Here is a 12,434-nt window from a genome sequence, read left to right as displayed (position 1 = left end):
TTTCCACTCTAGCCTTCTTTCACAAGGACTGTCTAAGTTGTATAGATTATGTACCTGGTACCATATTCACTTGTTGTACTTTAGCGTGACTTTTCTCTTCTTTCCCGCTTTTCGCAGGTTTGGACTCCTCATTTCCTAAGATAATAGAGACCTTAAGATCGAGGTTTGGCCATCTTACCGCAAACGGCAAACCGCGGTTTGACGTTAGCGGTTTTACGTTAGCCGCCTGCCCATATTTGGGACTTAAGATTCGCGGGTGGTAGCACTGATGAATTATGAGAAATTAGTACAAAAACAAGATGGCTGCTGCCCGATGGTGATATGTGGATTAATGCCGGTGTTTGTTGGATTCTTCTACGTCACCACATTTAAGGATCATGTGAGATTGCAACGCGCATGCGCAAGATCAGTGCACGTTTGCTTGTCAGCAAGATTGGTCACGAACGATCGAATCAGGCGTGAAAAAATGTCAAATATTGAACCCACTGAGGATTCCGCCTCGAAAAGTTCTTCTAAAAAGAAGGCAAAGAAGCTCCCTCAAGGCGGGAACGAGGTTCCCAGGTCAGAGGGCACTAGTGGTGTAGAAAACACTACTTCAAACGGTTTGTCGGGAAACGCGCCCGAAAATGACACAACACAACAGAGTGAGCTGTCAACATTTGGCAGTATGCTAACGAATTCTATGCTTACTCTCCAAACAACTTTGACTCGGCAGTTTGAAAAACTGCAAAATACTATTGAAAGATCTTGGTCCACAGAGGAAAATAATCTGTTGGAGAGCTCCGAAGGAGAGTACAGGAGTTAGAGTGACAATGAAAATGGCGCCAAAACCAACGATCGCGCTCTGTGCGACAAACCTCGGTCAAAACGCCAAAGAGATGCCTCCCCATCACAAATATCTGTCTTGTCAGAAGATGTGACAGAAACCGCTGCAAAACGGTCGAAAAGCTTAGATAAAAAATGTGATGTACTCGACGCAATTGCTCAACGCCTCACAAAGACAGAACCCACAGACGTTGCTGTCAACGAACAACTTGCTACACTCGTGAACGGACTCATGTTCAAATTGAAAAAACCTGAAGAATCAAAGCTCAAAGAAGAAGGGGAAAAAATCCTCCGACCACAAAACTGCGAAAGATTGGTCGTCACAAAAGTGGACGAGCTTATTTGGAACAGGCTGAGGCCGAACACGAGGTCCTTTGACTCGAGGGTACAAACAGCCCAAGGCATGTTGATCAAAGGTGTCATTGAGGTCACCAAAATGCTCAATGAAATGCTGGACCTGAAGTCCAAAGCAAATGACGAGTCAGTGAATGACAGTACAAATTATGAGAGCAAACTTAACCAGCTGATCGACAAAGGAATGTCAGCTATAGAAATGCTTAGCTACGCAAATTTCGAGATCAACATGAGACGACGAGAGTGCATAAAACCCGACCTCAATGAAGACTACCAAACCTCGCTATTCTCCTCGTCAGTCCCTGTGAACAACTTCCTATTCGGGGGAGATACCTCCAAAAGGTTGGAAGACATTGACAAGACCAACCGCGCTGTAAAGAAAGCCATGGTGAAACCCCATGGTCAATCGAGCAGGAAGAGATTTCCTAGTAAACAATATGGCCGCTCGCGAGGATACCGCGGCAACGATTATAAATATTCCAGGAGTTCCAACAGCGCAAACGTATCCAGCTCACGAAAGCCTTTTTTAGGCAAACGATTGTACAACCAACAGGAGAAAAAAGGGAGATACGAAAACCAGAAGCAGTAAGCTCTGTTACACCGGAAACAGTGAGTGAATCTCCTACCTGCATTCATTTTAAGAAGGAAACAATTAACCTGGTGCCTATTGACGAATTCAGAGCTGGCAGACTTAATGATTTTCTCCCAGAGTGGAAAAAACTAACTTCAGATAAGACTATTTTGGACACAGTCGCCCACAGTCATCTCGACTTGATCAGTAGCGAATTGAATTGTCAACAGGGCACGAGGTTAACTTGTCATGTTAATTCTATCGAGAAAGTAGCAATTGATAAGGAGATTACGAAACTCCTTGATAAGGGAATTATTGAAGAATGTTTGCCTTGTATTGGACAATTTGTGTCCCCAATCTTTGCCAGGCCCAAGAAAGATGGCACCTTCAGACTGATCTTAAATTTGAAAGAGTTTAATGAGAATATTGAGTACCATCATTTTAAGATGGAAAGCATTCATACAGTCACTACCTTAATAAGGCCTAACTGTTACATGGCATCAATAGACTTTAAGGATGCTTATTACTCAGTGCCAGTGGCAGTGGAGCACAGAAAATTTTTGAGATTTCATTGGAATAATCAATTATTTCAATACACTTGCTTCCCTAATGGGCTGGCCTGCTGCCCAAGAAAATTCACTAAATTGCTGAAACCTATATATGCTGAGCTTCGTAAAAAAGGACATCTCCTGGTCCCCTACCTAGATGACTCTTATTTACAAGGGGAATCAGAGCTCGAATGCTGGGAAAATGTTAGAGAAACTGTGACATTATTCCAAAAGCTTGGCTTTATAATACATCCAGTCAAATCTGCCTTTCACCCTACTCAAGAATTGGAATTTCTTGGCTTCATAGTAAATTCGGTGACAATGACAATAAGGATTACGCCAGAGAAAGCCCTGAATATTCAATCACAGTGCACTAAATTCTTGCACAAATCAATAGTCAAGATTAGAGATCTTGCACACATTATAGGACTCCTAGTTTCCAGTTTACCTGGAGTCCAAAAATGTCTCGAAAATGAGAAAATAGACATACTTAAAGCTAATAATGGGAACTTTGATGCACTGTGTACTATAAGTGAGACATGTACGTCAGACTTACAATGGTGGCGCGACAATATCACCCATGCAAAAAAGAAAATATTGCAAACTGACCCAGACATTACAATAAGGTCTGATGCATCAAAAGAAGGTTGGGGGGCAGAACTAAATAATAAGCGCACAGGGGGGCGCTGGCTGCCAGATGAAACCATCCTTCATATTAATGAGCTAGAACTTTTAGCAATTTTGTTTGCATTGAAGTCATTGTGCAATGATGTAAAAAAGACTCACATCCGAGTAGAAAGTGACAACACAACAGCAGTGTGCTATGTTAACAACATGGGGGGGAGTAAGTCCAGACCATGCAATAATATTGCCAGACAAATTTGGATGTGGGCACTAGAGCATGATAATTGGATTACAACAGCTCATTTACCAGGGAAAGACAACACTGTTGCTGACCGTGAATCCCGTCTGTTTAATGACAGGACAGAGTGGCAATTGAACACTGCAATATTTTCTAAAATAAATAATCTTTGGGGCCCATTAGAACTTGATTTATTTGCATCTAGATTGAATAGGCAATTAGATAAATATGTGGCTTGGCGACCAGACCCTGAAGCAACCTATATAGATGCTTTCTCACTGTCGTGGACTGATAAAAGCATTTATGTTTTTCCCCCATTCTCTCTTATAAATAGATGCCTTCAGAAGATCTCAAAAGACAAAGCGAAAGCAGTGATAGTTGTCCCAATCTGGCCAACTCAGACGTTTTTTGCAGTAATCTTGACTATGCTCATAGACAATCCTCGACTACTTCCAAAGAAGGACAACCTCCTGACTCTACCTCATTCATCAGCACTGCATCCTCTGAGAGACAAGGTCCAGTTGATGGCCTGTCATGTATCAGGGAAGCAATGGCAGCAAAAGGAATTCCTGATGAAGCAAAACCCATCATTCTCAAATCCTGGCGAGACGGAACACAAAAGCAATACAACGTCTATCTTAAAAAGTGGATACAATTTTGTGGTGAAAGGAAGATCAGTAAAACTGAAGTCACTGTGAACAGTGCCTTGATGTTTTTGACAAATCTTTATGTATCGGGACTGAAGTATAGTGCTATTAATACTGCACGCTGCGCGTTATCCAGCCTGAACTTTGACAGTAGAATCACAATTGGCAATCACCCCATTATAGTAAGATTTATGAAAGGTGTATATGAGTCAAGACCGATACAAAGTAAATATTCTTCAGTGTGGGATGTAAAGAAAGTGTTGAGCATGTTTCGAGAATGGAAAACTAACAAGGAACTGTCTTTAAAAGACTTAACTCTAAAAACTGTTATGTTAATTTCACTAGTTAGTGCTCAACGAGTTCAATCGATACACATGTTGGACACCGCTAATATGATAGAATTGGAGGATACTATAACTTTCCAGATGGGTCTCTTGAAGCAGAGCAGGCCTACAGCTAAGTCAATGTTCCTTGAATTCCATAAGTATCCAGAGGATGAAAACCTTTGTGTGGTGAGAACTTTGACATGCTATCTTAGAAGAACCTCATGTTTGCGTGGTCAAGACACCAAGGTATTTATCACTTACTCAAAACCACACCATGCAGCTAGTAAGGACACAATACGACGGTGGATAAAAACATGTCTAACAAAAGCCAAAATTGATACAGCTGTTTTCACGGCCCACAGTACACGGGCAGCATCAACATCTGCGGCACAAAAAGGGGGTTTGCCACTTCAACTAATATTGGAAAAGGCTGGATGGTCTAATGAGACCACATTTGCTAGACATTATAATGTTCCTGTTGAAGGCACCAAAGCATTGCAATTTACCAAGGCAGTTTTCTCATGAGTAGATACCATACTATTCATACTATTCATATAGTGTTTTTTGAACTGTTGTTAATTTTTTTGAAAAGACATTTTTATTCATGTCATTACCTTAACAACATACCTTTAAAGAGTAAGCTATGTTTTCATGTAGCTTATGTTACTTGAGTTACCATTGCTCAATATATATTAAAGTTGTTTTTGCCACTTTGGAACATGCTAGTGTGATTAAGGTTTTTCCACACATTCACTTGTAACCCATTTTAGAGGTTATTTCAAAGTGTTAGATTGTAGTCATCTTGGCTACGAAGTCTCACATGATCCTTAAATGTGGTGACGTAGAAGAATTTGAAAATTAAACGAAACTTACCTGGAAGTTGAAGTTTGATTGAGATTCTTCTAGTCACCATAACATTTAGGGATCAGGTGCCCGCCCTTGCACGGTGGCACTACCCTGCCCTGTGAGGACTGTAGTGTGCTTGCACCTTCCTAGGTCACACAATATTTTAATATTGTCACATGATTGTGGTCTGTTCTTAATCAAGAAGACTACAATCTACTTTTAAGACTGATCTTGCGCATGCGCGTTGCAATCTCACCTGATCCCTAAATGTTATGGTGACTAGAAGAATCTCAATCAAACTTCAACTTCCAGGTAAGTTTCGTTTAATTTTCAAATTTTATTGATTACTTAATAACAGCAGAACACTAAATCTTTGATCCTCTTTAAAGTAGGCAAGACTACAGAGATCTGCTTGACATTATGGGCGATAGTAGTTCTGAAGGTTCTTTGTCGAGAAATGAAGATCTCGAATTCTTATTTTTTGATCAGATCCATTAAAGAAACAAAATAAGCATTCATGCATTCACATATCACCGGAAATTGGCTTTTTTTTAGCCTCAAAGTAATTCGACCGGCAAAACAGTTTTAACGACAAATAGCCGGCGCAATGTTTGTTTTCATTCATTAGAGACATTTAGCACCAGGGTTTTCGCATTAACGGCAGACCTGAAACGGCAGTTGCAGGTTAGGCGTTTGGCGTTTGGCGTTTGACGTTTATGGCTTCTACCACTTTAGCTACACTTCTCCAACCTCAAGCAAATTTACGTAGAAAACAAGTAAGTTATTGGAAGTTCCAGAAAATGGCGGCTGCCGCAAGGTTAGTTTTTCTAAGCTGATGCATTTCTGGATTTTTTGGAGTTCTCAAACGTTCATTTATCTGTAAAAAGAAATAAATTTTTTATTTTATTTTATTATTTTATTCTCCATTTCTAAGGCATGATTTTGAGGACATCCTTACTGCAGCTCTGGCCTACGACAGCAGTTCGTCAGAGGATTCGAGCAATGAAGGCGACCTGGATCTTCTTCTAGTCGATGCCATGTTCCCTGAAACTAGTAAACCCGACTATATACGGCTCAATTTGGAAGACTTGACTGAAATTCAGTGTGAAACGATGTTTAGGTTGGTTTTTTTTCCCGGTTTTGGACACGATAGCCTTTCGTTGAACTGCAAATTGAAAAACATTAACTTCAATGACAGGTTCCAAAAACACGACATGCAGCGCCTCCTGACTGCACTGGAAATCCTAGAGCTTTTTAGCGAACATACGCAACTGGGATTGAGGCCTTAATGATCTTACTCAGGAGATTAGTCTATCCAGCAAGAAAGTGCGATCTGGTACCCTTTTTCGTAAGGTCTGGGTCTGAGCTTAGTCCAATATTTAACACGGTATGTTTGGACTCCTCATTTCCTAATAAATCAACACAAACGTTGAGCACTCCTTTTAAATAAAAGGTCACCGATGTTGTATACACAATTGAAGTGATAATAGGAGCGCTTAATAAAACAGATGCACAGTAACAATCCGCAGTAAATGTGAGCTCAAAAAATGGCGTCCAAAAGACCGTCTTTTTCGATAAAGAAGGAGAAAATGCGATCATGAAAAATGATACAAGCTAGTAGCTGAGGGATTATCGACAGAAAACCAAAACCTTACAAGAGTAACTACAACGACATTACATGCAGTGACATTACTTACAAGAAGCGGTGCTGTATGATGCATTTAGGATCTAAGCAGTTTATATTTTTTAATCAAAAGTGCACAATAATATGACTTCTTTCAAAACAGAGACGATGAATTTGTAGTAGTAAGCAAGTGAATAATTACCTGATACCGAGTAATTTTTTGTTTCACGTTTGTCACAGTGTTCGCCTCTTTTTTATTTGATTTGACCGCTTTATTTCCTGAGTTGATAAAACAAAAACTTTTCAAGACCTTTTGAAAGCAAATGTTAGAGTACAGTGTTTGGCCATGAAGGCGCTCTCTGATTGGCTGCTAAAACTGCGATTATCCTTTTCTATTCACCTCCGAGTTATTTCGCGCCCGATTATGTAAGAAATAGAGAACCTTTTACTGTGTTTGGCCACTCTCATCGAAATACGAGGGGGGGGGGGGGGGAGGGGGCTGGAGGAACTCTAGAAAGTTATTCAAACCCTTGGATTCAAGGAGAAAGGAAAAGCTAAACCCCAAATCAAAATGTCGCGAATTTTTTTTCTATTTTTAATATTTTTTACTTGTACTTGACATTATTTTTCTACTTTTACACTGTTCTATTATATACTAAAATAGTTATTCAACTCATTGTCGGTGGCCGGCGGTGGCTCGGCGGGGTAAATATTCTCCAGTTTTAGCCTGATACTGCTCTAAGTTATTCAACCAGTTTTCCAGACTCAGTCGTTGAAAATAGTTAGTGGTACCGGTGTTTGTTAGGCACTGCAGAGAGTCCCATTCAATAAAGTGGTTCGTAAGTCGATGAAGTTCAGCAGTGCGACTGTTGACATCACCTTTTCTCATCGCTTGCTTGCTTTCAGTCAATCTTTTCATAGACTGACCCTTGTACCCAAAAACAGTTACAAATAAACTGACCAATCTGTTCTCAAGAACCGGACTTTTAAATACACTCGACTGACAACGACTCTTCTCTTGACTCTGTTGATGACTTCCGCTCATTTTATCGAAACGGCAAGCACCAATAAGGACCACAGTCCTTCTCAGGACTACTCTCACCCGAGTAATCAGACAACGCGATCACAATTTTAAAAAAGAGTTGCAGAATGTCACTTCATTATTCAGTAACTCTTTGGGGTATGACGAACAGAATTGTCGTAATAACTAGTGGTATGATTGTGTTCTGCACCATAATTACTGGCTGCTCTCTGTTCCAAACTTCGCTGCCTCATAATTCAAGGTTAGTAATTTTGGTCCTCTAAATCTTCATCTCGAGTGATATGAATTAAAACGTATCAAAACGATTATTTAAACCAGCTGGTGTTCGTGAGAGTGCTGAATCGCGGTGATCTAACCCTATTTAATGACTGAATTAAGAGTATAATTGCTCCGCAGATTCTGATGTCAGGCCTAGTGAATTTTTTTTTTAAATTTATTTATTACTTTAATTTAACGGTTAATTCTCTATCTTCTGTGTATTGAGATCGAAGTTGAACTACTCTTCCGTACAGAGAAATAATAGACACAATCGGAAACTGACAGAAAGATGTCTAATGCATTAGTCATCTTTGATGTTTACTAATAAAGCGCTGTGTCAGAGGCTTGTTTTACATATCAAGGGTTTAATTACGATATTGGTGATTACGAAACAACCGGACGAGACGTAAAAATTTTTAAAATTCCTTTCTGGATCTTTATAGACAGCTGAATTACTCGTGGCAGCAAGGCCAGCTTTACTACGAAACAGACAATTATCCCTTTTGACTGAGAAGTTCTACATAGCCGTGTTTCGAGTTAAAGTTTTCCGGCAGTCCATCATGTGTATCATGAAAATCTTAAGAGTTAAACGTTTCTTGGCAACCAAAAGAAATATTGCTATAAACAGAAAACTGTCTTACAAATAGTAGCGCTGATTAAAGGGGAATACACACAGCTGAAAATTACTCTACAGGTAAAATCATATCATTTATATCTCAGACCATGGGGGAATGCGGAAGTTAAAGCCTGCTGTTACTAAAATATGTATGCGAACAAAAATTATATTCCCCACTAGAACCAGTAGTAGATGGACTCAAAAAATCTTGACCAGTGAGATACGCTAGATGACTAAAACCGACGAAAAGGTAGAAAAAAACCTAAAGGTACTCTTAGAAGAGGGACATGTTAGACGTATGGACTCTAGGTACGGATATGTGAAGCGAGCAGTACATGTCTTCACACATTCCGCGCAAGCGCTCGAACGCGCATTTCAGTGTTCAGCAAGAAACATTTACCAAACAAATCTCAGCTAAGATAAGAAAATTGTAAACCGGTTAGTTAATAGTTCCGCGACGCATATATACTTACATTATGATGAAAAACATAACATCCTTAATACCTAAAATACAACTTATTTACCTTTGAGCTGTTTCTAAGGAAACAACCTTCGTAATCTGGAATGGAGACTTTTTCTGTGTGCTTTTTCTACGTAGCAAGGGAATCTCCTCTCTATCACTGTCACATTTTCCCGAAATACTCTTTTTAGCTGAAAGAATGAAACTTTTTCAGATTATTCATTACCTTTACATTTGCAATCAAGGCACTATTGAATGTGCTTACTTAGCGTGATTCCCTCGTGATCAATCTAGCCAAGCAAGAATGAGGTCACTGCGCAAAGGGACAATCTTGACAGGTCGCAATGATAAGTTGCTCATGTCAAAGCTCGCACTGCTCTTAATGAAAACAATAGCGTATATGAGACAACTTTTATGAAAGGAAATTTTTGGTGAGTTTTTGTCGTCCTCAGGACAAGTTTTAAGTGACATCTGCTGCTGGTGTCTCACTTTTCTCCTTAAGGAAGCAGTTGTCACAAAAGTGATGAAAAGTTGTGGTCAGTTAAACAAAATCCGTCGCCACTCAAAGTAAATACAGAAAGTATATGATCATTATCATAGAAATTAGGAATATATAATTACCAAGCAGCAAAACTTTAGTTTGAGAACAACACAATTGTACAACCAAATACACTATGTTAAATCTAAACCAGGGCACAGCGATGAACAATAATTTTACTGAATTAGATCTTTTCGGCTGTTTTCAAACTTTGCTTTGCAGTTTGAGATATTGGTCTGCAACTCCATAAACCAGAAATAAACCGAAGTGCAATTTAAAAGGAGTATGGCTAAGATGTGATGGGCTGTTTACCTCGATCAGAGGAGCTTTGTTTCGTGACAACTCCCTTGCATTTTCGACTTACTACAAATTGATATTTAAAGGTTCCCATACTTTTATTTCTTCTCGACTGCGGATTCTTACCAAACTCCGAAAGATTTACCGTCTTAACAAGGCATGACTAATCAAGCAATATGGCGGTTTGCTTGTTAATTTCAGTTAGTTAAGTTGCTTATTTCTATAATTAAATGAATACATTGAAAAACTTTACATCTTCGAAGTGGTTTATTCGAATGAATTACTACATGGCCTCGGGTACGCCGTCGTTGAAAATATTTTACTTTACACAAATGTCCAACTGCAGACACAGGGTAAAAAGAGCGCGATCATACGTAACACCGATGACAATACAATTACTAACTCTGCTCTCAGCTAATTCTTTCTGGTGCGATAAGATAAACCAATCTCTCGCAAAAGGTCGAAAAGCAGTGTTAAAATGGCTTTCGAACTTACCATCTTCGTATTTTTTCGGTCATGTTTAGAGATCTCGTCTCAAATAATGTTACCTATCATCACTTATTTCAAGAAATACTTAGCTCCATAGTTGATCGTTGGGCATGCTTGCAATTGTGGTAATTGCGTAATGACATGTATCGTTCAAAATGGCCGCCCATCTTGCCTTTTTAAAAGACCTTTTGAGCGACTTGTGGATTGTTTCGCAATGAATGGTTGTCATGAGTTGGGAGGAAGATACCGCGTAACTTTTACAATATAGACGCTCTTCCGAGCGCTTGTCATGTCACAATCTGTAGTACAGTTTAACTAATATTTTTTATAACCAAAAAAATTAATACAAAAGGTGAATGAGATTTCCATTTACCTATGATTAGTATAAAAATAAAATTTAGTTCTCAATTGTTAATCCTCCCCCAAAGAGGGTGACGATTTGCCTCCCAGTATTCCATGCAATACTAATGGCGAAGCGATCGCTTCTAGATCTGAATTCGTCCGACGTGTTTTTTTTTTTTTATTTTTATTTGAAAGTTTCTGTTGAATTATCCCTCTGTTCTCTACTGTATCTCAGCGATTGTCTATTCTCTAAGACGTCCATAAAAGCTGGATAGTCAGTCTCAACGTGAAGGCAGATCAAAGTCTTGTTTATTTAGAATTCATTATTGAGCAGTCTGCCTTTGAGTGCTAGTAGGTAAAGCGCATTGACTTACTTTTTAAGTTAACAGGAAATATCCGTAAGGTTTTAGAGAGCGTTTCAAAATGTAAATGTGTATTACGATATTAAGGTAGATTTTGAAGTATTTTGCTTCACTGCTTGTTCTGTTAAAATTCGCGGGAAGTTTAAAATCATTGGAGGCCATATTTGGAAAACCGAACACAAAAATGCTCTGTCAACGGGTCGCTATCCAGTAGCTACTCGTTGACTTGCGGCGTCCCTCAAGGGACCATCCTCGGTCCATTATTGTTCTTATTATATATCAACGATCTTCCAAATTGCTTATCAAATTGTAAACCGAGAATGTATGCCGATGACAAGCACCTCACATATGCGGGAAGCAATCTTGAGAACGTTCAGTTTTGTCTAAATGAAGACCTAGAAAACGTCTTCAACTGGCTACAAGCGAACAAACTCACGTTGAACATAACTAAAACCGAATTCATGCTAATAGGGTCGAGGCAGAGACTGAATACTCTCACAGCTTCACCAACAATTAGAATGAACAATACTCAAGTGAGCCAGGTTACAGCTACAAAATCGCTTGGTGTAATAATAGACGATAAACTCGATTGGCATAGTCACATCGAAAAACTAACGAAAAAGATCGCCTCTGGTATCGGGGCCCTAAAGCGAATTAGGCACCTGATCCCAGCATCAACCTTACATCTCATCTACCAAGCTTTAGTAAAACCTCACTTTGATTACTGTGACATTGTTTGGGGTAGCTGTGGGAAAACGCTACGAGACAAACTGCAGAAATTGCAGAATAGAGCAGCCCGTGTGTTGACATTCTCTAACTATGATGCTGATGCAACTGAGCTACTCGAGTTTTTAGGGTGGAAAAATCTTGCACGCCAGCAGGAAATCCATAAAGCCACCATGATGTTTAGATGTCTGCACGGGCTAGCTCCAAGGTATCTATATTCAAAGTTTACGTGGCGTGACTCTGCTTATGACCTCAGGGACTCTGAAAATAAGCTTAATGTTCCACTACCGCGCACTAATTATTACAGAAAAAGCTTTAGCTACAATGGCGCCACATTATGGAACAGTTTACCACGCGATGTAAGGAACACAGAGTCTCTGGGGTTATTTAAACGTAAGATCAATGACATTCTTTAAGTCTAACGCACGGCATTCACGGAAAACAGCTTTAGTGTTATAGTATGTGGTTTTAATTTTAAATATCTTAGCGTATGTGATATGTATTTTTATAGGCTGATGAATTGATCGTGTCGAAATAAAGATTACAATACAAAACAATGTTGATTCCACTTCGTGTCTCAGGGGAAACTGCCTTATTTGAGCGGGATCGCTTACGGATGGGAAGTATTTATTAATTGATTTTTTTTTTGGTGGATGATAAAGTGTATGATTGATTTTCTAAAGCGCAGCATTTGCCTGAAA

At 39.4% G+C, this 12,434-nt stretch overlaps 2 protein-coding genes across 4 annotated transcripts in view; one reads left to right on the top strand and one right to left on the bottom strand.

Moving 5' to 3' along the window:
- The window catches only part of LOC111331956 (uncharacterized), a 33,080-nt gene extending 23,436 nt beyond the window's left edge, over positions 1-9,644 (bottom strand). For 2 of the 3 annotated variants that reach the window (XM_088740432.1, XM_088740434.1), the window contains exon 1: positions 9,044-9,237. The gene's annotated coding sequence lies outside the window, so the exon portion shown is untranslated. The other variant, XM_088740433.1, reaches the window with a different exon arrangement.
- Positions 332-4,689, top strand: LOC148719344 (uncharacterized). The gene is made up of 4 exons (XM_088740094.1): positions 332-800; positions 912-1,567; positions 1,663-1,788; positions 3,495-4,689. Exons 1-4 carry the CDS (start codon positions 332-334, stop codon positions 4,656-4,658), a joined length of 2,415 nt encoding a protein of 804 aa, XP_088596220.1. The 3' UTR covers positions 4,659-4,689.
- Positions 9,645-12,434: the final 2,790 nt, after the last annotated feature.

The sequence above is a fragment of the Stylophora pistillata genome, chromosome 12, assembly GCF_964205215.1.
Source record: "Stylophora pistillata chromosome 12, jaStyPist1.2, whole genome shotgun sequence".
NCBI lineage: Eukaryota > Metazoa > Cnidaria > Anthozoa > Scleractinia > Pocilloporidae > Stylophora > Stylophora pistillata.
The sequence above is the reverse complement of the archived record's forward strand: the minus strand, read 5'-3'. Positions and strand labels throughout refer to the sequence as shown.